Source organism: Calidris pugnax, unplaced genomic scaffold (genome assembly GCF_001431845.1).
Source record: "Calidris pugnax isolate Ruff unplaced genomic scaffold, ASM143184v1 scaffold4, whole genome shotgun sequence".
In the NCBI taxonomy this organism is placed as follows: Eukaryota; Metazoa; Chordata; class Aves; order Charadriiformes; family Scolopacidae; genus Calidris; species Calidris pugnax.
This window is the reverse complement of record NW_015090781.1, coordinates 1,262,318-1,287,212: the sequence shown is the minus strand read 5'-3', so window position 1 is coordinate 1,287,212 and position 24,895 is coordinate 1,262,318. Positions and strand designations below refer to the sequence as shown.

Sequence of the window (24,895 nt, the reverse complement as noted above, 5' to 3'; positions counted from 1 at the left end):
ATGGCCATAAAGCCAATATGGCATTTGAGCTTTCAGAACCAATATACATACATATACCTGCATTTCTTAGTGGCTAGGACAATGCTATTTTATATTTTCCTGCTTTGGATTCTTCTTCATATATCCCGTGGTGGAAATCTCACTTCACAACTTAGGCTCAGCCAGTTTTGGCAGTGTTTAACAAAATACCATCTTACAACATGGGGGTCTAGAAAGCGTATCAGCAAAAATATATTTTCCAGATGTATAATCTGGCTGTAAACTCAACACGTATGATTAACGGATAGGTTCAGCTCTCTAGGAGATATACCTGCTCCCACTACAACATGAAATCTATTTCTACCCAAACTGATGTTCCATGTCCAACAGGGTCATCTTCTGAGCACTCCGGTTTCACATGGAAGGCGGTCCCAGGCGCCAGAGCTACATGAAGTGTTATCCAACCTTACAAATGACCCCAAATCCTAGAGTTATTTTCATAAGTTAGCCCGAGCGAAAAGCAGCAACCACCTCTGGAAATACCTAATCACAGACAAATAACATCTTCCCACCTACCTAGAGAAAATGGAACCTGCAAGTGCCAAGAGAAATCGTTGTGAGTATCTGTCTCCCCACGGGTGGGAGATACTGGAAGCCTAACACTGCTCTGGAGCTCTGTGCTCCCTCTCCTCACGCTCATGTGTGAACCTGCTGAGGCTAACTGTGAAGTTTGGAAGCTTGTTTTGCTCACATTTTCTGAGTGCCTGTTAGAGGCACAGCATGCTTGCCAATATCTCCAAGAATGCAGCTTAAAAAAATAGTCTAGTGCACATACCAGACAGTAGGAGTTAAGAATGCATTTTAGACAGCTTTATTTAAAAAGGCCCCAGAATTCATGGCCTGAAGTGATCAGAAACAGCAAAGCATGACAGCTGGGAGACTTCTCTTCTTATTGGAGAGAGTAGTTGGCTCAGGTTATGATAGCACTGAGCATGTCTGTTGAACAAAAATGATTTTAACACTAGATAAATGAATAAAACCAGATACTCTAATGTAAAATTAGCTGCATAGATTTGAAGTATAGCATGTATAGTATAGATTTGAAACTAGCATGCTTGAAAACCGAAATTGCTGCTAACAGTTGCACAGCACATCCCCTTCATTATTGCCACCCTCACTCTAAGATCTTGCCCAGAGGCAGTCTCTAATGGCTTTGTTGGATGTTTATTACCACAGGAACGAAGGATGATGGGTGACTTTGCATCATTTCTAAGATTTTCACTCTCCCTGTTGTGATGGGTGTTGTCTGCCTGCTGTATCTTTTCAGCAGCCACACTCCGAAAGTAGCAGCAATTAGCACCAAAATAAACAGCTTTAGAAATTCCTTGTCTGTAGGCAGTGGCACACTCATAATTGTCTGCATCCCACCTCCAACCTGAGATCAGTCTTTTTCCTTCCAAGGCACATTATTTCCTTAACCCTGAGCATGACTTTTGCCTGAATTTTAGCTCAGTATCATGAGCACTTTACAGGACTCTGGGGGTTGTAAATATGTGATTTCATTGCCGTATCCCATACCAGAGCATCCATCTGTGTGAGCTCTAATGCTACCAAGCAGCATTTTGTTGAAATATTTCATCCAAGAAAAGGTAGAAAATGATAAGTATAATCCAGAAAGTAGCCTAGCAAAGCAATAACCTTCCAAATAACACTCAAAGCCTACAGACTTGAATATTTGATTGTTTTTAAAAAAAACCAAACAAAACCAAAACCACAACATTGCAAATCTAGATAAAGAATTCAATATAATTAAAATAAAACTCACCTGCCATTTGCTCGGAAAGGCGAGGTATTTGAACAAGTTCCCTTTTCTGCACACTTGGTTACCCTCAAGAGCTTTAGGCATAATTACAGGGTCTATAGTGGCTGAAGATGTAACTTATTCCCCAGAGTCTTCCAGCTCCTTTGCACCTCCTGTTCACGTCGCCGAATGCTGTGCAAACACTCCTCAGCCTCCACCAAGCGGGGCAGTACCTGACACCTGGCACCTCTGGTTGCTGGGCCCCAGGACTTTTCTTCTTGCAATTTTCCTCATCTAAAGATTAAGCAGGCATGATCCTCTGTCTCTGTGCCCAGACAGAACCCCAACAGAGACAGATCTTTGCTCTTGCTCCCGTACTTCCCACTCTAACCGATGATGGAAACACCACGTAAGGCCATAAGTAGGCGTAGAAGTGACACAGCTTTTCTTCTTGCCCACCCAGAGCTCGGGGCTGCCTGGTACTGGAGCCCTGCCTGGCTGCACAGGCATTCAGCACTCTCTCTGCACAGGCATCTCTCCCTGTTTCTAATTTTGGTCTCTTTGGTTTTTTTTTTGTAGGGGCAACTACTGGTTCCATCCAGTGACTGGTGCAGGTCCCAGAACATAACCAGATCTAGCATCACAGAATCACAGAATCACAGAGTGACATGGGGTTGGAAGGGACCTCTGGAGGTCATCTCCTCCAACCCCCTGCCAGAGCAGGGCCACCCAGAACAGGTCACACAGGAACGTGTCCAGGTGGGGTTTGAATGTCTCCAGAGAAGGAGACTCCACCACCTCTCTGGGCAGCCTCTGCCAGGGCTCTGCCACCCTCACAGGAAAGAAGTTCCTCCTTTGTCTCTGAGTTAGCTATCAATGATGTTGACAACCACTCCAGCTCACAGCAGTTTTGTTGCAGAAACCCTGTAGCTCTCAGCGAATAACCCAGGGAGGATGACAGCAGCATGGGAGGCAGCTCTGCATGAAGGCAAGGAAGCAGGATCGTCCCCAGTGTCTTCCAGAGCCTCAAGACAGAAAGGAAACTGCTCCTCCAGCCAACAGCACGCTCAGTCACTGGCAGCTCTGCACGCCAGGAGATGTCACTCACAGCTGAGGCTGCCCCCATCTCAACGCCCTTCTCACCAAACAAGACTTAGCAAGAAAGGTTAAAAGGAGTCAGGCAACCAGCTCCTTGTAGAGGTGCAATAAGGAGAGGCTAAGGCTAGCGTAAGTACCGAAATTAATATTGTCAAGTAAGAGGAGAGGTGCTGTGCATAGTCCAAACGCTCAGTTCAGGTAACCACATTGTGACCCATCATCTCTAATAAATACAAATCACAGAATCACAGAATCTTCATGCTTGGAAGGGACCTTTGAGATCATCAAATCCAACCACAAAAAAACCCCCCACCAAATCCCCGAAAACCCACACCCACACCACACCCACCCACAAACAGACACAAACCAACAATCTTGGGCACTAGAGCACGCCCTGAATGCCGCATCTACACATTTCTTAAATCCCTCCAGGGATGGTGACTCCACCACCTCCCTGGGCAGGCTGTTCCAGGGCCTGACCACTCTCTCAGTAAAGTCATTCTTCCTAAAATCTAATCTAAACCTCCCCTGCCTCAACTTCAGACCATTTCCTCTGGTCCTGTCATTATTCCCTTGGGAGAAGAGGCCAACAATACTGCTGTTAGCTCTGACTTCGAACAACAGCTAAAGCTGATGTTTGCTCTTTCCTTTGGATGCTCATGCTCAGTCTGTTATTGAAGGGATCACAAGAGGCTGTTCTGCAAGGCCACCACTCTATCGCATGTCCTACCTCGGACACACGATCCTCTACCATCACGGCCAGTGCTAAGTCAACCCAGCACCTCCCCTGTGCAATCCCAGCAAACTCACATTTGATCACATCTAATTAAACTAGCTCTGCTGCGTGCTGTAAGCAAAGGGAGTTCCAAGACACATTGCCTGCTGCCCACGAGGCTCGGAGTGACGACAGAGAAGAGAGACGGTGCCTCACCAATCCTGCCCATCAGCTGGCAGCCACCTCTGCTGCCCATCACCCACACTGCTGTGCAGTCTGCTGGGAGCCTTTCCAACATCTAGTTTCCTAAGCATATGTCCAGTCTTTGGGGGAGGGCTGCTGGATGCACACGCAATCACGTACCCTAGCAAATGGGAATATAGTCTGGAGAGGTCCTCAACCTGAACACAGCAGACAGACACCGTGCAGTGCTGAGAAGCCACTGAATTGTGATCCATCGCAAAGGGAAACAGGGCATGCTTGAAGACTGAGAGGCTGGGATTGAAATGAGTCAGATGCCACCATATTTTTAAAGCAAGGAGCAATGACTCGCCTGCCTGCCTGCCAGCTGAAAGAGCCCAGGAGCCCAGGGCTGAAGGGTGCCTGAATACCTCAGCAGCCTGAATGCATCCAGCACCTGGGACCATCTGTGGGACAGGGTGGGCAGCTCGGGCAGAAGAAGCATCCCTCAGGGCAAGGGCCTGCGGACAAACATCCTGCAGGTCAGCAGAGAGCCCAGTAGACAGAGGCTCTGGCAGTGCAGCCCGTGCACACTGTTCACTGCAGGGACCCACGTCTCTGAAGCTCTGCCTGCAGTGACTGCAGGGACAAGGGATGGAGCAGTCGGTGCTGCCGTTCCGGGACCCACGTCTCTGAAGCTCTGCCTGCAGGGACTGCAGGGACAAGGGGTGGGAGCAGTCGGTGCTGCCGTTCGAGGTGGATGGGGGGATGCACACTAACCTTCTGCTGAGGGAAAATGAGCTTTTTGTAGGGATGAGTTTGTCGCCAGGTGGATGGGGGGATGCACACTAACCTCCTGCTGAGGGAAAAGGAGCTTTCTGTAGGGATGAGTTTGTCAGGCTGAAATGCATGCCAGGGGAGGCTGCTGAGCTGGCCCCAGGTTTCGAGGCCAGGAACTACCCAGGAACCGCTCCTGGCTCCAGCCTCACTGCTACCAAACACCTGAGTCCGTCACACTCAGCTCCTGGGAGAGCCACACTGCTTCATTTATCAACCTTCTCCCAAAACTTTCCCTGTCCCCATTTGACTTCTTATTCAGTCTTCACCTGTCTTTTTCATTCAAACATGCTCTTGTTCAAATTACCTAGGAAGATTTTGCTGCAAAATAATGTAAACTACCTGTTTTGGGCCAAAATACTGGAAAAACTCTGGTGAGAAGAACAGGTTTGTCTTAGAATATACACACAAGCACATATGCAGTGTGTGAGTTGCTTTGGTTTAAGAGGTTTTACTTCAAAATATCAGGGAAAGACACTGAACGTGTTGAAATCAGAATTCAAGCTCCAGATCAGGATTTTACATCACTTTTTTTACAGCTGTTACGTGGAACAGCGTGGGAGGCTCTGCTCCAAGTTTTAATTACTCATATTGCAAAGATCGTGGCCTAAATACTGGTGTGATCTCTGGCTCTCCTTGTGGTGCTACATACAGTTATAAATACACATTTACTGGATTATGTTTTTCCAGATTAAATACTTATAAGTGATGAAGTACAAACACTGAAATGTCAGTGAAACGGATAATCCAAACAATGTAATATGTTTTTCTTTGGATGCTGTCTTTCAGAGACATTTGATACTTTGCAGTTACACAGCCCTACACATCTCAAAGCCCAGCAGACTCCTACGGATGTAGGCTGCACCGCCGGGCAGAGGGCTTGAACTACGCTGTGCTGCACGCCTGCACACGTGTGTTAGTGAGCTGGAGGATGGAGTAAAGAGAACACCCATTATATCTGTAATTATACCGAGTTGGGAGCAAAAGCAGACTGACACATGGGACTGGAATTCAAAATAAATTTGATAAATAGGGGAGAGCCTAGGGAAAACATGCAACTCTCTTCAGTAAGGACAAGAGCAGATATGCCATTTAGAAAACTGCCACCACCCAAGACAGCAAGGCAAGCAATCAGTTAAGCAGCACTTCTAGAGAAAACGTTCTTGCAGCTATAGCAGTTTGCAGCAATCCTTCCCTCCATCTAATGCTGGTAGGGCCTCCTGTGGAGTTCTATGACCAATTTTGGACACCGCCTTTTAGGAAAGTCATAGACCAGTTGGAGAAATTCCAGAAGAGAACAAGAGGCAAGATCAGAAGTCTAAAAACTTGACCTATGAGGAAAGATTGAAGGAATTGGGTTGTTTAGTTAAGCAGGAAAAAAACAAGGGAGACACATCTTCAGCCAAATGCAGTCTCTATCTGCCAGTGCTATTGTAGCTGATCCTGCCCCAGGGCAAGAGTGGCTCCTGGACTTTCTCCCAGCTCTGTTTCCTGGGGTCAGAAGGCAGGGAATTAGCAAGAAGAGGGTGATGCGCTCATAAGCCAAGCTGTTAGCAAAGGCCAAAGCAATCATACGCTCTCCTCATGTGAGAGAGCTGCATTTGAAGAAATCTGTTCTGTCCCTCTCCCAGCAATGCTTCAGGTTGTGTCCAGGCCTAATTCACCCATGGCAACCACCCTGCTATATGCTATCCATATATACAACATTGCTTGGGGTGGGAGAACATTGCTGCTTTTAGAACCATGACTCTTTCTTCAGTGGCCGACGTCCAAAGAAGACTCTGTCTGTTCCTCTGCCTTTGATCCCAATCCATGTGTTCCTGACTCCAGAGCTGGAACCCAGTTCCCATCCATTGCTGAGTCCAGTCTGGGACTTCCCCAGTGCCTGCTGGTGACATGACTGTCATCCTGGGAGCTTAATACGGTTTTGTATATATTGTATCTATTTCATTATTTTTTTTCTTTTTTGAGTTTAATATTAATTCTTCATTAAAGTAGTTAAGTTCGTTCTAAACTTCTAAATCTCCTTATCTCTTCCTCTCCTCTCTTTTGCGGAGAGGTGGGAAGGACCATCTGTCGGTCTGGTTTTGGTAAATTTGGCTGAAACCACAACACATACAGCCCTGGGAGACTGCCCAGGATGCATCGGAGTAGCCCTGTTTTCCTGGGAAAAGGAAAAGCACATGGCAATCCTGAAGAGCTGGAGGGTGCTGGAGGTCACAGCAGCAGGAAGAGCTGGACACAAAGGAGTGGGCAGTGCACAGGGCCCTTCTCTGCCTTCGGTGGCACAGAGGGGCTTTGTGCTCGGGGCAGTCCCATGGCCCTGGGGCGTGGGGTTACTGCTGGAGGGGTGATGTCTGGGGGGGCTCTGGGCAGGAGCCCCTGCATCCTGGGCTGCCCCACCAACAAATCTCCCATTCACCCTGTGGACAAAGCAGATTCCCCCTGCCAGGAGCCTTCCCACAGCACTCAGCTCAGCCTCCCCGGCGGCTCCGCAGGGCGCTCACGCTGCCTCCCCTCCCTGCAGCACAGCCCCTCTCCCTGTCCACACACACTGGCCCCACCAAAGCTTTCCCAGTGCCTGTTCATTAAATAGTTTCTCTATAGGAAGATATTCTTCTGGCTTCCATTCCTGGAGTCAGACAGACGTACTCAGTATTCTCAAATACATCCCAGAAGTGGCGGGAGACAGCAGACACACTGACCTCCAGACAGTTAATTCTCGCATTTATATGATGTTGACTGGGCTTCTAAGCCTGTAACCCTATTTGTACGCATTTCGCTAGCATTCACACATCAAAGAGGTTTTCAAATCAGAAGAAACAACTGTTATCAGTTACATCAGTCTTCTACTAGCCAAATTCTGGTACTAATTGGCTACCAGCACATCAAAGCTATATTTTAACTGGAGAAGATTTATTGTCGTTACCCACAAAGCTTGAAGTTTCATCAGAAAATAGCCAGTGAGTTAAAGCCAGCTTCCCCCTGCTCCCCAGCTTATCACCTAAGTTATTGCTTCAGTATACTTGCTGTCACATGATGTGAAGACATTTGTTTTCACTTCAAATGAAAAAAAAAAAAAAGCCAGCATCAAGCACTAACATTTTTTCACTTTTTCAGCTTTGTTATTATTGATAGTTCTAATCTGCTGACTTGCAATAGGCCATCAGTGCTTCTAGGCTTCCTTTTGTATTCAATATCTTTAAATTCTTCTTTGTTCTTCTTAAAGGTCTAGACATATTTTTTTCCTTATGCTTCTTTTGACTATCTTCTATGCTTTCCAACTTTAAATGTGCATTAATTGCAGCTTCCTTTTTTCCCCCAAATACACATCTTTTAGAGATGTTAATATTTTTCAAATTAGCATGACTTTCAACTGTTGGATTAAGGCTTTTGAGGAATAGAATAAGAATTGAATAGGCTGCTTCCGATGAGCATTCCTTTCTGGATATTTTAAATACTCAGCTGACTCAGCTCAAGTATTTTTAAATTTGGGAAATCACTTCTTTTAAGAGCTACTAGATGTTATTTGTTGAAACAGAGTAAGTGTGTGTTACTTGTATAATAATTTGTAACTCTTACAGTAATATTTCTTTCTCTGTTGGGATTGGGGCCAATGTACATTTCCCTTGTGCTGGAGGTAATACATTGCAAATTATTAAATGGTCACCCTCACTTTTGAGGCATTACCCTGTCGCTCCCTAAAATCCACCATTGTACCAGCTTTCCTCATCCCTATATAGACAGTCACATCCTGCTCTGCCTCCGGCATCTTGGCTGGCAATGGGCACTGACCTTCACCTGCTGTGGTCACTGGCTCCCAGTTCAGCTCCCGTGTACGGCTATTTAAATATTGTTGGTGCTGTTAAAGACAGCAGGTCCACTGTTTTAAGAGGAAGATTGGTGATGTGTGAATCACATCACCAACCCAGTACAGCCCACCCTTCCCTGTGCCCCGTCAGCACCCGGCACCAGGGGGATGTAGAAGTTGCAATGGCAAAAGAGGAGCCTCCACAGCAACCATTCCCCTCCTTCTATATCTACATTGGGCCAGCGAGTTCTGAACCTTCCTGGAAAACACAAAGTTCTGAGCACTGTAAATACTATTACCCTCAACAGGAGGTTCTGGCAGGGGGAACAACCATAGAGAAAACACACCTGAACCCCTCGCCACACACAGCGTGCTCTGTGCCCGGCGCTTACAGCTGTGTCATAGAGTCATAGAAGACTTTGGGCTGGAAAGGCCACCTAGTCCACCCCCCTGCAATGAGCAGGGACATCTTCAACTAGATGAGGTTACTCAGAGCCCCATCCAACCTGACCTCGAATGATTCCGGGAACAGATCATCTACCACCTCTCTGGGCAACCTGGTCCAGTGTTCCACCATCCTCTTTGTAAAAAATTTCTTCCTTATATCTAGTCTAAATCTACTCTCTTTTAGTTTAAAACCATTACCCCTTGTCACATTGCTACAGGCCCTACTAAAAAGTTCCACAGAATCACAGAATCGTCGTGGTTGGAAAGGACCTCTGAGATCACCGAGTCCAACCATACACACACAAAAACCCCTATAGTCTTGGCCACTAGAGCATGTCCTGAAGTGCCACATCTACACCCCTCTCTTGGGTTTGGCCCCATCTTTCTTATAAGCCCCCTTTAAGTACTGGAAGGCCACAATAAGGTCTACCTTCTCTTCTCCAGGCTGAACACCCCCAGCTCTCTCAGCCTGTCTTCACAGCAGAGGGGTTCCAGCCCTCGGAGCATCTTCGTGGCCCTCCGCTGGACCCGTTCCAACAGGTCCATGTCCTTCCTGTGCTGAGGACTCCAGAGCTGGACACAGCACTCCAGGTGGGGTCTCACCAGAGCAGAGCAGAGGGGTAGAATCCCCTTCCACGGCTTGCTGGCCACACTTCTTTTGATGCAGCCCAGGATGTGGTTTGCTTTCTGGGCTATGAGCACACATTGCCAGCTCACGTTGAGTTTCTCATCAACCAACACCCACAAGTCCTTCTCCGAAAGGCTGCTCTCAATCTATTCATCCCCACATAACCTCTCCACTGACATCTCCTGCCTTGAGGGGGCTGAGGCTGCAAGGCAACCTGACATCTCAAGGACATTTTTCTCTGAATTGCAGGTTCCTGAGATTGTCTTATACATTGAGCGACACTACTGCTTTCAGGGCCTCACTTCCCCAGCTCCCACATGGCAACACGACTGCCCAAAGTGCAAAGTGTGAGCAAAGAGAGCGGCTGCCCCTGGTGCTGCAGCAGGAACCCGAGCTTCCCGGGTGTTTCTGCACAGCGAAGCAACCAGCGTTTCTCCTGAAGTTTCACTTCCCACTCAGGACCGAAAGCCATTGGAGACCAGCGGCAAAAGCACGAACACTGTTCCAGGCTGGTGCAGCAGAGCCCAGCAGAGCCCTGGGCAATGAGGCCATGTACCCGGAGCCAGAGATGCTGCCCGTTCCCTGCAGCCCCCCTGCGAGGGCACACGCTGGGGACCCCTTCGATGCTCATCCTGGGATCTTGCCCACACCAGGATTTTGCCACCCCTTCCCACTCTGATTTCCAGCACAGGTGTTTGTTCTTTTAAAGGGGAGTATCCCAGGCCGGCAAGATACCCAGCACAGAAAACTGTAGGGACCTCGCCTCCGCAACTAACTCTGGCAGATGAAGCCAAAGGTCTCTTGCTGTCCAGGCAGGGCACCAGCCCCACTGCCTCCTTTGGGTGAGCCAAGGTTAAGCCTGCATGCATAACAAAGAGAGCACTCTATTTAAGCATTTCCAGATTTGCCCCCGTGCCCCCAGCTGTCCGCACTGGTGTCCCCATCCCTCGCTGCAGAGCTCTGGACAAGGGACAGCTGGGACGGTCTCTGCCTCCCACTGAGGAGTGCATCCACTGCCCAGGCTTTGTGGAAAAATATACTGATTTCCCAGAGGTCAGCTTTCATAACTAGGATTTCCACAAACCATGAGGAGAATTCAGCTCATGATATTTGGCATGAATGTCATGCTCTGTTCCTCATGCTGCTACAATTTCCATTTCAAATAGCAGGAAACAAATTATCCTGTGGTATTTTTTGGGACAACCCATGGGAAGGAATATGGGACCAAAGCCTGTCGTGGGGCACAGGCCTTGACGAAGTTCCCAAGAGTAAGACAAGAAATACTTCTCGGGAGGTTACAAAGGTAAGAAGTTAAATAGGAATATAAGTTTTCACGGTCAGAAGAGCACCTTGCAAGGGCTGGAGCCTCATGCAGACATGGAACAAAAGAGCAAAGGAGTTTTGCTGGATGAATGGGCTGGCACAGGATGTTATTAATCTCTAAAGTTCACATTACTTATTACCAGGACGTGCAGTGAATCCCAGAGAGAATTAGGCTCAGAAAAAGAAACCCATTTATAATCAAACCATAGTCTGGCCTTCAATTTGTATGTCTTCATTAATCCCTGTCCCCTTCCACCCCCAAAGTCCTTGCTTCACATAGTTCAAAATACAAACATGAAGTATTTTGGATAAGGAAGCTTTTATACATATATAAAAAAAAAGCAAACTCTTTTCCAATACTTCTCAAAAAGTGGTACAAAAATAGAGTATAAAAACACAGCCTCCAGTACAAGACTAGCAGTTAGAGGAGCAGTTCCTAGAACATGAAATCCAAGGAGAGCTGCTGCAGGAAGTGGTAACAAGGATAAGGACAAGGGACAGTCACAGCAACCCCTCTTCCTGACAAGTGCCTGAGCTGCCTGGTGTGTGTGTCACACACCAGGGGCTGCTGCAGAGGCATTAAAGCACCATCATTTCAGGACCGAGCAGCCCCCAGAATCACAGAATCTTCACGGTTGGAAAGCACCTCTGAGATCACTGAGTCCAACCACACACACACACGAAAGACCCCCACAATCTCGGGCACTAGAGCACGCCCTGAAGAGCCACATCTACACGGTTCTTAAGTCCCTCCAGGGATGGTGACTCCACCACCTCCCTGGGCAGGCTGTTCCAGGGCCTGACCACCCTCTCAGCAAAATCATTCTTCCCAATATCTCATCTAAACCTCCCCTCCCCCAGCTTCAGACCATTTCCTCTGCTCCTGTCATTATTCTCTTGGGAATAATGCCCAGGCCCCTGCAGAGCCTGCACCCAGGGCTGTGCCCAGCTCAGGGACATCACAGCTCTGACCCCTCACTCCATCTCCCCCCGCGGAGTAGGAGCATGAGCCGCTCTCTGTTCCCAGCGAGGAGGCGCAAGCAGGGAAGCCCCAAGGTCTTCTACAACACTCACCTCCAGCTTTCTACTCCATGCTCGAGCCTGTGTATCCAAAGCTGCTTACTGGATCAGAGAAATCAACACTCCCCGCTGTCAGAAGCCAGCTTCAGCTGAAGAAGTGACAAGGTCGTGATATGCTCCCTCCAGCCAAGAGGACGGATTTCCCACACGGAAGCGGGGTGCCGGCCGGCTTCGTTAGGATGAGCACTTGTCTGAGCCCCTCAGCAGCAGGAATGGCCAGCAAACCTGGGCCCAGGCTAAAAGCTACAGCTCTGCTGCTTCCCTGCCACCACGCTGTCTCCCAGCCGCTCCACGCGCTGCTCTCGCTGCAGGAGGTCACAAGCTCAAGCCAGAGCCCACCCAAGTTCACATGAGCTTCTTCCCTAACATCCCCTGCGGGAGCAGGGCATTGAAAAGGTTATTTATTAACAGCCCTGGGACAAAGGAGCAAGGAAGAAGACAAATCCATTTATAAATCAGCTAAAGAGAAAACTTGTGACTCTGATAGTCTCCTCTGTAATTCCTTAAGTGTGGTCTGGAGCTGCCCTGGCATCACTTCTAGGGATGCTGAGTCAGCAGAACAGCCCCACTTGTGCAGCAAATAGCCTGATAAGGGCAGATCTGCTCCAAAGAAGAAAGTGCTAACTTATGCTGTGTCCAGGTTTTTCTTGGCTTCTGCTAGGATCTGCCAAGATAGCAGTCAACTTTCTTGCCACTAAATACCAAGCAGTGACTCACGCTAGCATCTGCAGCTACAATCCGGGACGTATGTTTTCCTCTGGGGCAAGGTAGAAACAGGATAAGGAGAAAAAAAACTCTCGCAAGATCTGTCTCAAACAATACCAGTCAGTGCAGGCTGACATCTCAGATAGGTCCATACCAACCCTGAATACTTTGCCAGACTTTTTCCTTTGATAACATTCCTCAAGGGGAGAAGGAGAACAGAAATAACAAACTGCTGTTCTGTTTAAGTTACCCATAGCAGAGAAAAGCTGAGCTAAAGTTGCCAACAATTATCAGTACAAAATCCGAAAATAGACATACAGTGTACCGTTTTTTAATTTACAGCTGTGTGGGATAGGAGCTCTGTCATGTGGATTGAAAGCCATATATGAGATACGGATGAAGGGGCAAAGACTTGAAGCAGAAGTGGGAAACTGCACTGTAATTCACTGGGGGGAACTGCACATTCAGGGAGGAGAGATAAGTGTGTCCACGGTATCTATGGAAACAACCATCCTACACAGGAAACAATAAAACTTGGAAAAAGACAAACATGAGGAAAATAACTCAAACTTCAGATACTTATAAGGACAATAATGCTAATTGAAAGCAGGATTTGATCCCAAAGATGTGGAGGCTCACTTAAAGAGATGTGAAGCATGGAGGTGAGGGCTAGCAGGCTGAAGGAGAAAGAGAAGCTATACAGTAACTCTGCAAGGAGGAATCTGTGGGGCTGTCTCCTCAGAGCAGACGTGGGAGCCCTAGCTTTAAAATCCAGTTACAAACTGGCCGGGCTCCCACACCACTCGTGTTCAGATGGCTCTCAGCAGTGGGTCTCCTCCTGGGCCGTGAGCTGCTCACTCGTGACGCAGGAAGTCAACTTATTTTGGGTGGTAACAGTAAAAGCAAAAGGCTGGTGAGTAGTTTCAGCTTTGCACTTTCCATCACTGAGAGCATCCAACAACCTTCCTCGCCCTCCTGTTTTGCTTTGTCGGATGCTTTTGCCCAATAATTTCCAGTCCTCAGAGTCTCTCCCAGGCTCCGGGACCTGATTTAGACCCGATTACATTTTTGTACCACTGATCACACGAAAACAAAAACTTCTTAAACTCTGGTGAACTTACCAATTATACACAAAGGTTTCACATCTTTTTCTCATTTGAGAATGGAGTAGCTTCTAACGTAGCTATGATACAGGAAATTAATGTAGCAATAGTGCAAGACCTTATGGAACCAGAAGATGGTCCGTGTTTCAAAAAATAATGTAATTTGCATTCGTTTTCTCACCCACGCTCGCTCACCCCCTCTTCCCCTCCTCCCTTTCCCCCCCCATACACACAGGTACCAAGCTCACCCCGGTGTTCTGGCAGGACCTTGCACAAGATGGGACGTTGGGTGCCAGACACCAAGTCTTCGCCACATCTCTTGAGTTCCTCTTCAGTGGCAAGCTGACAATTTTTGAGCTAACGGTTACTATGGCGTTGATCTCTTCGCCTTCAGATCTCTCTTACCTTGTCCCCCGAGAGCCCTAAGACAGGCTGCTGCTCAGTGCCTTTTTTTTCTTCTCATTTTGGGAGCCTCAGCTCCCACAGTCTGCCTTCCCGTGGGAGAGGAGGAGGAGAGCTCCCACACGGTGTGTGCTGGGACCTCGCTGTCATCCTTCTGTTAAGGGAGTACAATCTTTTCCCCAAGGAGTCATCTGCACCGGGGCTTTATCAGCACCCATCCCTCTGACCAGCCATCCGTGTGAGGCTTATCAGGGTGCAGGCTGCCAGGCTTGTCACAAACACCACATTTGTCAACATTTACCCAGTCTTAGTGCAGCTGATCTCATCCTTGGTGACCAATACAGACCATTTCTTTAAACGTTTGCTCTCTTCCTTCTTCTTCCTTTCTCTCTCTCACATACACACTTCCATTCATGGTTCTTTCAGGCCAGCTGTAGTATTTCTACTTCTTCAGCCTCACACCTAAGCCTTCACCTCACAGGCTGTCACTGTGGCTGTGAAAGGGTCTCCTTGGCTCGCTTAGGTTATGGAGAACCTTAGCAACAGCAAAGGAAGCAGATTTTAGGGTTAGTCTAGGGTCTGCTCCTGCGGAGAGCTCACCGCACAGCACAGGCAGCCCAGCAACAGCACTCATCTGTTGGAAAATTAGAGGATACTGAAATCCCAGAGAGGAACAATGCAGTCTGTCCCTGGGTGTCACTACCGGACTCACCACAAGGCACTTCAAACAGTTTACACCAAAGACCTCACTGAGGGTGTTAGAGCTGTTTTCAGCCTGTCATGTGCTGAGCAGCTCTAGCGACAGCACCGGGTGAGACCATTGTCACCAGTGTCACGCAGACCTGGTGGTGTTCCTGTGCTCAGGCTCGCAGGGCAAGGCTGGCATTAACCTCAGCTTCTCCCAGAAAGCTCCTGGAGAGACAGGATAGCTACAATTATCCCACAGCAGAACCATGAGACACACAAGGAGGCTTTTGTGAGCACACACTTTCCCATGCTCATGTCACAGCCTCCCGAGTCCAGCCTTCTCTCAGCACAGACACCAAGCCAGGCCAGGGCTGTCTCACTGCTGTCCCACTGTCCCCCCAGGGCTGTCTCACTGCTGTCCCACTGTCCCCAGCCTCCCTGTGCCCCTGTGGCTTTCCCAGTCACCCCAGCTCTCAGCAGTGCAACCTGCCCACAACGTGTGGGGAGCTGATATCAAAGAGGTAACACTGAAGGTCAACCATCATCCTGTCCTGTCTGTTGAACCTCAAGCCTTTCTCAAATAACAAACCATAACATTTACATTTGCCACAGTGCTTTCCCCCCATATACTGCCAAGCAGTTTACAGAAGGCAGCACTGTTAGCCCCATTTCCTCGGGTGATGAAGAAGCAAAAGAGAGCTGCAAATACCCAGCCTGATGCTCCATCCCCTGGACCACCTTATCTGCTTCTCTGGGAAGTTCTCAGGAACCATGGCTGGCAGCAGGCTCCCTCCCTGGGAGAGAGCAATGTGCTTCAGCTACAATTACTCTTAAATTAATATTCTGTCATTTAGGTATATTCTTTCGTGATCTGCCAGACTAATAGCAACTTGGAGATTATTGGTCTAGTAAAGTACACACAGAGCTCATACTACGAGATCAATCCAGTTCTGCTACAACTTTAAAAATGTGGGGGAAAAGGAAAACGTCATTTAGGTTAGGAGAAAGAGAAAGCTGAAAAAGAGGAACATGGGCAGTGGAGTCCCATAGCAGGAAAGAAGGCATTCCTTGTGTTTCCTTCCCACAGTCTGACTTCAGGGGTGGACATAGGAGAAACCAGTAGAGTAAGAGAGTTGTCTACTACCTTTATAAAGGAGTTAGGAACTACCTAACAGCAGTCCTGCTGCATTATACATAACCTCTATGTAACCTAAAGACTAACTGCTACAGCACACAAAAAAAACCCCCAGAGATGTGGTTTGCAGTAGATTACAATGTAAATTTATGGGTGGAGTTTCCCAAGAAGTAAATGGGCAGAAGAGGGTCTCTAAGATCCCCATTTACAGAAGGGAATCTATTCCCAGCAAGGCTGGCAGGATCCAGTCAGCATTCTCACAGACACCAAGTGGCCACAATACTAGAAGGTCCTTAAATTGGTAGAGAAATTACTAGTTTCTGGAGCTGAGACACGCTTTGTAACCTAAAAAGCAACTGCAAAATTACTGTCTTTAACAAAGAGTTCAGAGCATGGGTCCAGCTTCTGTTGTAAACCACTATTTTTAAGATGAAGTGCAAAGGCTTAGCTTCCCAGTTGGCTTCACTCCTCTGTCTTCTCTGCCACAAAAAAGGGACGATCCTACCTCTGTCTTTTGCCATAGTTCTACTTTGCACTTGTACAAGTGCAGATTCCTTTTCTAACTTTTATATTTTTTTATTATTTATTTATTTGTTTTTACTAGTCTGCTCTTGATGGGTGAAGTTCTCTGGCCGGGCTGACAAAGTCATGAGCACAGTGTGGGAAAGGACTGCCTGTCCTCTGCACCAAGCAGGGCAGATGTAGTTCAACCCCGCTTTCTCTGTTAAAACCACTTGCTGCCTTCATCTTTAAGCCTGCAACTGACTCATTTCAAAATAAGGTCTTAATTCTCTCTGGCTAATGAGAGAATAAATCCTAAACAACACTCCTGGAACATTCTTTTCTTCTGTTCTTTATGGGTTTTGTGCTTTTTGCCACAACAGTATTTCTAAGTCTTGTAAACAAGTACCTGACCACTAGAACAAAGTTCTTTTCAGCTTCAGCTGGTATCGTGTGTACTGCAGTCTCAGACAAAGCTGACAAACAGTAAGCTTCCTATACTATTTCAGGAAAGCAAGACTATATATGCAGAAGCTGTAGAGCAACTTATTGGGCACGTTCAATACAAGGCAAAATTGCAGATTACCAACGCGTTTCCCACAAAGCAGCCAGAGCCAGCAGCTATGGGTTGATCCTGGTCAAGAGCAGATGTTCTCCCTGGCAAGAGGGGCCCCCTGCCACCCTGGCAAAGAGCAGGTAGGAAGGAGACACAGTTTCCAGCAGAGGAAGGATTCCCACTCCGTTACCTGTCCTCACCACCAAGCCCACGCTCCACACAGGAGCTCCATCTTCCCTCCCACCTCATTGTAGAGAGCTTGGTGCTGGTCTCTTCTCACAGGTCATTAGTGATAGAACAAGAGGGAATGGCTTCAAGCTGCAACAGGGGAGGTTTAGACTGGACATTAGGAAACAATGCTTCACAGCAAGAGTGGTCAGAGACTGGAACAGGCTGCCCAGGGAGGTGGTTGAGTCACCATCCCTGGATGTGTTTAAGAGTCGTTTAGATGCAGTGTTGGGAGATATGATGTAGGGGAGAACTTTGTAGAGTGGGGTTGATGGTTGGACTTGATGATCCCAAGGGTCTTTTCCAACCTGAATGATTCTTTGCCTGCTCCCCGGGTTTTGCCATGAACCATGTATGTTTCCATCCCACCAACTGTGCTGCAGGGTCTCCAAACCCCCCCCAAGCCCCCACTTTTGAAGAAATCTTACCCCTTCTCGGGGAAGGAAGGGAAGGAAGGCACAGCAGCTGCTGCCTCTCCTGTCCCCAGCTGCAGTGTCACAATTAGTGGGCGTCAGAAACCACAGCAGCTGCATGGGCAGCTCCTGCAGCCCCGCTCTCTGGGGAGCCCGCCGAGCTGAGCACACAAGCGCTGCGAGTTGGCCGAGGGCTTGAAGTGGTTTCTACATCCTGAGCTGCTAATTCACCTTTTCAGGCGGCTCAACGGCCATCTACAGTTTGAGCTCTGGCTCAGAGATTGCAGATAGTTAATGAAAAAACAAGCTAATTCTCATTCCCTTACAAAAATTGGTCTGTTTTCTTTTCATTCTCTTCCCCAGGAACAATCTGGCATTCACCACCCTGTATGATCAGGGCAGAGATTCTCAGGAGCATCAGAAATGAAGGGGAGAATATAAACCGAACTAAGAGCCTTTAACTTCTACTTACTCAAACTAAAAATGCTTGCTCAAAGGTGCAAGTCCCAGACTGTAAACCACCCAGCCACCCCACCAGGGTTACCTCTCGGCCAGAGGAGATGTAGTGCACAGCTGGGTGAAGGTCACAAGAGACCACGGGACAGAGCAGGTCGGACTGATGGGCACCTGCCTCCTCAGACCAGAAGCTGAACGTTAACATCACAAGGGAAATCTGGAGGGCAGTGTGAAGGCAGACAGTGAGGAGGCTCTGCAGATCCTCATGGGAAGCTCTTCCCACGCTGGGAGGGAAGCAGTAAAGAGCCTGAAAGGGTTCAGACAAGAACTACAACAGGCAGAGCTGCAGCATTGCTGTGGTGGCTGAGCCCTGACAGAGCGGTGACAGCAGTGGCTGCTGCACTGCCTGCAGCACCCTTCAGCAAGAACAGCCCGCGCAGCACGAGAGACAGAGGGATGAGGAGCCCAAAGAGCAGGCCGTGAAACTCATCTTTCCAGCTGCATTTAGAGGGGGGCGAATGCATAAGAGGACACAAGCAGATGAATTTGTTCAGTGTGCACTTAGCCGACTCTGTTCCCTTCCATCCGGTCTCTCACACTTTTTCCCTTAACTCATTACTTAATTTGTACTGCTAATGCGGCACTGTTTCAGAGCACAGGGCTGGTTTTGTGTCTCTCCTTGTCTTACAGTGAAGCCCTCCCCAATTACTTTAATCTGAGTGACTTTTACCCTTGCCTCCTTCTGTTCTCTCACTTGGGCTGGTGTTGGCTTTCAAGCCAGACAGGCTGAAAGTTATGGCAGAAAAAAAGAACAAGGCTGGGGAGAGGGACAGGCGCCTTTTCTCTTCTTTCAGCAGCACAGATTTATGTTAAATCACACCGGCTGCAGAAGCACACCCTTAGGCTCTGCTGCTCTCCAGACACACTGGCAACAGCTCCATGGCTAAGAAATGCTGATGGAAGCGCCGGCAACACAACTCCAGCTCTGCTCAGGGAAGGGAAGTTTCCACCACGCTGAGAGACGAAGCCGCTTCTCACATCCAGCTGACAAAATCGTAACAAAATACAATTTAAGAAGTGGTCCCTGAAAACCAACAGGAGTGCTTCTCTTGCAAAGATGATCTGGTATTTTACAATTTAAGTTTGATTGCACTCAAGCAATACTAATCCCTTATAGGCTGACTCTCCAAAGTCATCTCAGGGTCACCCACTTCACCCCAAAGTTCAGCCTGAACACCTCTGTCCTTAACCACATCCTTGCCGCCTTGAACAGACCGTTTCCAAGCCGAGAAGAACCTGGTTCCTATCTCACACTTCTAAAAAGATCCAGCTCCAGGGAGCAGTGTCACCGAACACTGGGCTAGTAAAAAGGTACAAAATACCTAGCTAGGGGGTGGCAAACACAGCCCCGCAGTTACACCACCTTAGGAAAGGCCCAAAGTATTATCAATTATTGTAGCTTTTGTAACCTTTCCCTCTTCAAGCATCCAGCCTCCTAAATTTATTCTTTCTCCTTGAGAAATCCCTTGAGGGTTTTCTACATATTTCTGATAATTACAAGACAGGAGGCAAACTCAGATTGCAGTGGTCACAGTAAGGTTGACTAGGGGACAACTTTCTTCCACCCCAAAAAAACCCAAAAATTGCTTTATAAAGCAAAGAAATGATGAGTTATGGCTGTCACATACATACACACAAACACCTCTGCCCATTTTTTCTGGAAATTTTTCTAGTCTATTCAGGATTTGAATGTCCAATTTTCCTCTCAAAGTTGCATTAGCTGTGCTTTTACAAGCTTGGCTGGAAGCCTATTATTTGCTCTTTATGTTTCCAACCGCTCTTGGCTTCCTTAGACTTTTTCCTCTGACTTAATTGGTATTTGTGCTGGTCCTCCTAGTGCTGACAAACTCCATCTGTAAATCAGCAATGATTTTATACATTTTAGATCATTATTGAAAATGCCTAATGCCATCAAGCCTCTTGCAGAATACCTCTGAAAACACAGCTGTTTAATTATTATCTCTTTTGATAACTATTTTTGAGGTCTGTTGTTATCCAGGTCTGAATCCGTTAGTTCCTGCTGGAGAGTCAGAGGGAGGCGTTTAATGGGAACAACATCAGAAATGCATCTATTGCTGCCGAGAAGTTTAAACATGGGAGATATTCATATTTACTGTTTTCAACCACATTTGCCATCTCTGAAAAATAAAACAAGCACTAATAATTAGTTGGAAAACAGATCAGATAAAGGAGCAGTGACCTTCCCAGTCCTGCACTCATAGTCCAGCCCATGGCTATCACATACAGGGAGATTAGTTCTTCCAGTTCCCCTTTTGTGAGGTGGTTCCTAACCATCAGGGAAGTCAGGCCTTAGAAGGCCTTTAACTTACAGCCCAAATTTATTCAATATTCACTCAATTTTTAAGAGTACTTCCCCCCTCCCTGAACTTTGATGAGCCTCCAGCCTCATTTGAAGAAATAAATCAAGAAGAGGACATTAATAGTGATAACATGCATAAGACAAAATGCAGCCTGTTTTTTCCACATGAGAATCCCACTAGGCTTGTTTCACATCTGTTTTGTTAAGTCAGCTGACTTACTTTGTAAACAGAAAAAAAAGCTTTCAAGAAAGCAAGAACAAATGAAGAGGTCTATCAGTACTTGAAATATTTAGTGATTTTTTTATTGCTTATTTCTTATTTATTTTCTTGTCAGGGTTAGGTTGATGGTTGTACTACATGATCCCTTCCAACCTAGATGATTCTATGATTCTGTTCCTTCCTTCCCCTCCCTTATAAATGCATTCTCTAGCCAAAAGGAATATACTCCTTGAAGTTCTTGCTGCAGACTCCTGCAGGTGTGACTATCTCCACTCTAGGATGCAGATTACTGTGCTTGTTTGAGGGAACCACATGAACTCCCAGGCTTGCCTCCATCTAGGAGGAGTAACTTCCTTTTTGATGCATTTGTTTCCATTACCCATTCTGACAGCGCTATCCATTTCTACAACAACCTTATTCTGAAAGCTACTTTGGTAAGTCTCATCCTTTTCAAAACCAAAAGAATATGATCAAACTGGCTACTAAAACTTGATTATTTGGGAGATCCTATCCAGTAATTTAGAGAGAACTGATGTCAAACTCAGTTGGCAACAGTTCTCTAGGGTACCGACCATCATGCTGCTGGGATACTGGGTGAGCCCAGCATCCTCCCCATTGCCTGAGCTATCCCTAGTGCTCTGCTCTCGTTTGCTGTCAATTAACATTATTGAGCAGAGATCTTCTCAGTAGGTATTTAGCACATTTAATTTCAAATTGTCAAAACCTTTGTTCCCCTCCAAAATGTTAATCTACAAAACAGGCTACTCAGTTGTAAAACATCTATGAAATATTCTCTCGTATCAGAATGCATTTCCCCCTCAAATTTGGAAAATCATTGACCAACACTGGGGTCATCATGAAACTGGGTTTCATTCTGCATCATCCTTAAAATCTTACCCTCTCCACCCTCATAATGATTATGCAATGTTATTGTTTTGTTCCTAAGACACACAGAATGCCTCCTTTGAGTTGGTTGTGTTTGGTCCTGCTGACTCTAGATTTTCCTTTGACAGCTTTACTATCTCTAAATAATCTTCCACAACTCACTGTATTTTCTGTCAGATGTTCTCTATTTCCTCTTTCTCTACTTCCTTTCCATTTACTTGTGCTAACTTCTATTTGCCTCCTTCACTGCCTGAACAAACCAGACAGTCATCCTCATTCTTGTTTTTGGAGTGCTGGTCAGTAGGTATTCTTTATAATTACTATCTTCGTTCACATTCCGTTCCTTTTTTTTATTTTTGCTTTATTACCATCCTAGGCTGGAAAAATCCCTGGTCCATAGAGAGCAGTCATCCCTACAGCAGTGATTAATGCCCCATGTATATAAAGCTCCAAACCAGTGCTACTACCTCTTTGTCAGTTCAGTACCTTTTATCTTAAAATTGATCTATTTTAGAAGGCTTACGGCTTTTTACTGCTGCCTGAGTGAGATCAGTATCACGCTTTCCCCAGACTGAAGCCCCCCTTAGATGTTTCAGGCTGCCACAAGAAGGTATTCACACTGATCACTAATATAATCTGTTGCTCTGTAGCACCCCAAGAAGAATTTCTTGGCTGTGTTGGTAAATTAATCCCAATTTCAAGGTAGAGCGGACAGTATCGAGATTTAAAATACAGGCTTCTTAAAACTGAAGAGTAGCATTTCAAACCTGTTTGTGACAGCCCCTGTGGACAAGACAGGTGTCTCACTGAAACATCCCCTAATAACTCCTTTCTGATGAAGGGATGTGCCCTCTGTGTGCATTTGGGCCTCATTTCAAGGCGGAAACTTTCCTCCCCGCGGATGGCTGCTGCCTCTCCCGGACCTCCCTGCCTTGGACCTGCTGATGGTCCTCTGGAGGACACACTGCAAGAGGCGTTTCCAAAAACACTGCCTCGTGTTTTCTTCCCCACCACAAAATGTGGTTCCTTGCTCTTCATTGCACCAAGTTCCATCAGGCACTTATAAGACAACTTGCCTTTTCTGCAGGTCGGCCCGTTCTGACACCGTCCCCACCTCTTCTGCCATCTGCTCCAGCGCCAGCCATCACCTTCCTTCATTCTCCTGCTGTCTCTTTAAAATCCCACTTTCTAAAAGAAGGCTCATTTGGTCCTCTTTGCTAAATCAGTTCTCATCTAAGTTTCTTGTCTGTGATTCCTCACCTCACTAGAAAGGCATCTCCGTTCGTGCACTACATTTCATTTTTGGAATGAAACTTTTTAAAGGCTGGCTTCAAAGCTATTCTTATCTCCCTCCTCAGCAGAGGCAAATTATTCCTAAATTTCCAGCTTCACACATGACTGCATAAACTAATGAGCTAACCTTCTCCTGCCAGTCTTCACTTTAAATTTTGATGTACGTCAGACTGAGAAAATACTTATTCCATTCAAATGCCATTTGTTACTTTTTATGAAGTTAAAACCAGGGAGAAGTCTACTTTACCATTTTATTTATTCCAAGGAAAAAAACACCCCAAAATCACATTTTGATTCCCTGTTTGATTCCCCTAGACTCCCACCTAGTACTGACCAAGAAAATATCAAAATAATGGGAAAACAGTGGGAATCCCTAAGATCATAGAATCATAGAATGGTCTAGGTTGGAAGAGACCCTTGGGATCATCGAGTCCAACCATCTCCCCTACTCTACAAAGTCCTCCCCTACACCATGTCCCTCAGCACTGCATCTAAACGGCCCTTAAACACAGCCAGGGATGGGGACTCCACCCCCTCCCTGGGCAGCCTGTTCCAATGCCCGACCACTCTTTCGGTGAAAAATTCCTTCCTAATGTTCAATCTAAACCTCCCCTGTTGGAGCTTGAAGATTCTCACTCAGTTTCTGGGCTAAGTTTCTGCCCAGGTCTTTTCCCAGTTCACTGCTCCTTGTCTATTTACCCCAGTTCCTGCCTGGTGTTTTGGAGCCCTGCACAGAGCCCAGCAGCACGGGGAGACGCCTGGCAGGGCAGAGGTTGCTGTGAGCAGCGGGTGAGACACCCAGATTGCCAAAACCTGATACTAAACTAGGAAATGTTTCTGCCAAGGGCTGTGCCGGGTGCTGCTGCCCGCTCCGCGCCCGCGGCTGGGAGAAGGCAACCCCTGGGTCAAGACCCATCTCATAGAAGCATCGCTGTGCGACGAGCATCTCCGGGTAACGGCTCTCCCGGGGGCTGGCCCCCCCCCAGGGCATCCCCCCTCTCCCGAGGGCTCTCCCCGCTGCCGGCTCCAGCCCCCGGAGCCCCCCCCGCACTCCCAGCCCCGCGCTCCCCCGCACAGCGATCCTCCCAACCTCACACCTACCGCTTCCCACCGCCGCTTTCCTAACAGCCAACATTTCCAACGAGTTTTGGGGGCTGGTTTTTTGGTTCGGTCTCTCCCCTACCCCTCATCCTTCCCTCCCCCCATCCCCCCCCGACTTTTGTCATTCCTCCCGGCCACGAGTTGACATTGTCCCTTCAGAAACGGGCCAGGGGTCCAAAGGCTTGAAGCTGATGTCGTCCCCCCCACCCCCCGGGGAGGAGGGGAGGACTGCGGCAAGGCTGCGCCCGCCCCGGGAGAGCCTCCGCCGCCGGCAGCGCTCCGCGGGCGCGGAGGGAGAGAGGCGCCCGCCCGGGGATGCCGCAGCTCCCTCCCGGCTGGCAAACGGGAAGGAGCTCCTCATAAATATTCCACAGCTCCCCCTCCCCCCGCCCCCCGCCAGCCCGGGGGATGCCGCCAGCCCGGGGGTGCCCCGCCGAGTCCTGCCTATAGCCCCCCCCAACCCCGGCCCCCTCGCCGGGGCTGAGGGCCGCTCCTGGAGAGCCGCGGGTGGCTTCTGTCCTTACCCTTTGGCTCGTCCATCAGTGCCGGTGCTCGCTCCCTCCCTCCTCTCTCTCCCCCTCTTCCTCTCTCAGCCTCCGCCGGCTCCGAGCTGCCTCAGCGAGAGGTGCTCATGGAAATGGGCGCTTTAGTGGTCCATGGCTGTGGGAGGGGTTAGTTTAACTCTACATGACTCAATCCCGCTAACTTGCAGACTGACCTCCTGCTTTTTTTCCCTCCGAGCACGGCTGATCTCAGAGATGCCGCGTTCCCGGCGCCTGGGGCTGCTCCCGAGCCTCGGAGGGTCCCGGGGGGCCGGGGGGGCACCCGGTGGGCTACCCGAGGGAAGGGCCACCGCCGGCTCTGCTGGGGCTGCGGCGTGAAGCAGGTTTGCGCCGCTGGTTCCGGGGGTTAGATGTCATTTTGGCTGCAG

The 24,895-nt window shown here is 48.0% G+C and overlaps 1 protein-coding gene across 5 annotated transcripts in view; it reads right to left on the bottom strand.

Moving 5' to 3' along the window:
- The window catches only part of ENTPD1 (ectonucleoside triphosphate diphosphohydrolase 1), a 33,900-nt gene extending 9,253 nt beyond the window's left edge, over positions 1-24,647 (bottom strand). The window contains exon 1 of one of the 5 annotated variants that reach the window (XM_014959635.1): positions 24,489-24,647. In XM_014959635.1, the coding sequence (XP_014815121.1) occupies positions 24,489-24,504 (16 nt within the window). In that variant the 5' untranslated portion in view covers positions 24,505-24,647. Of the gene's footprint in view, positions 1-1,804; positions 1,822-13,955; positions 14,255-24,488 lie in introns of those variants that run through there. The other 4 variants (XM_014959650.1, XM_014959625.1, XM_014959657.1 and 1 more) reach the window with 4 other exon arrangements.
- Positions 24,648-24,895: the final 248 nt, after the last annotated feature.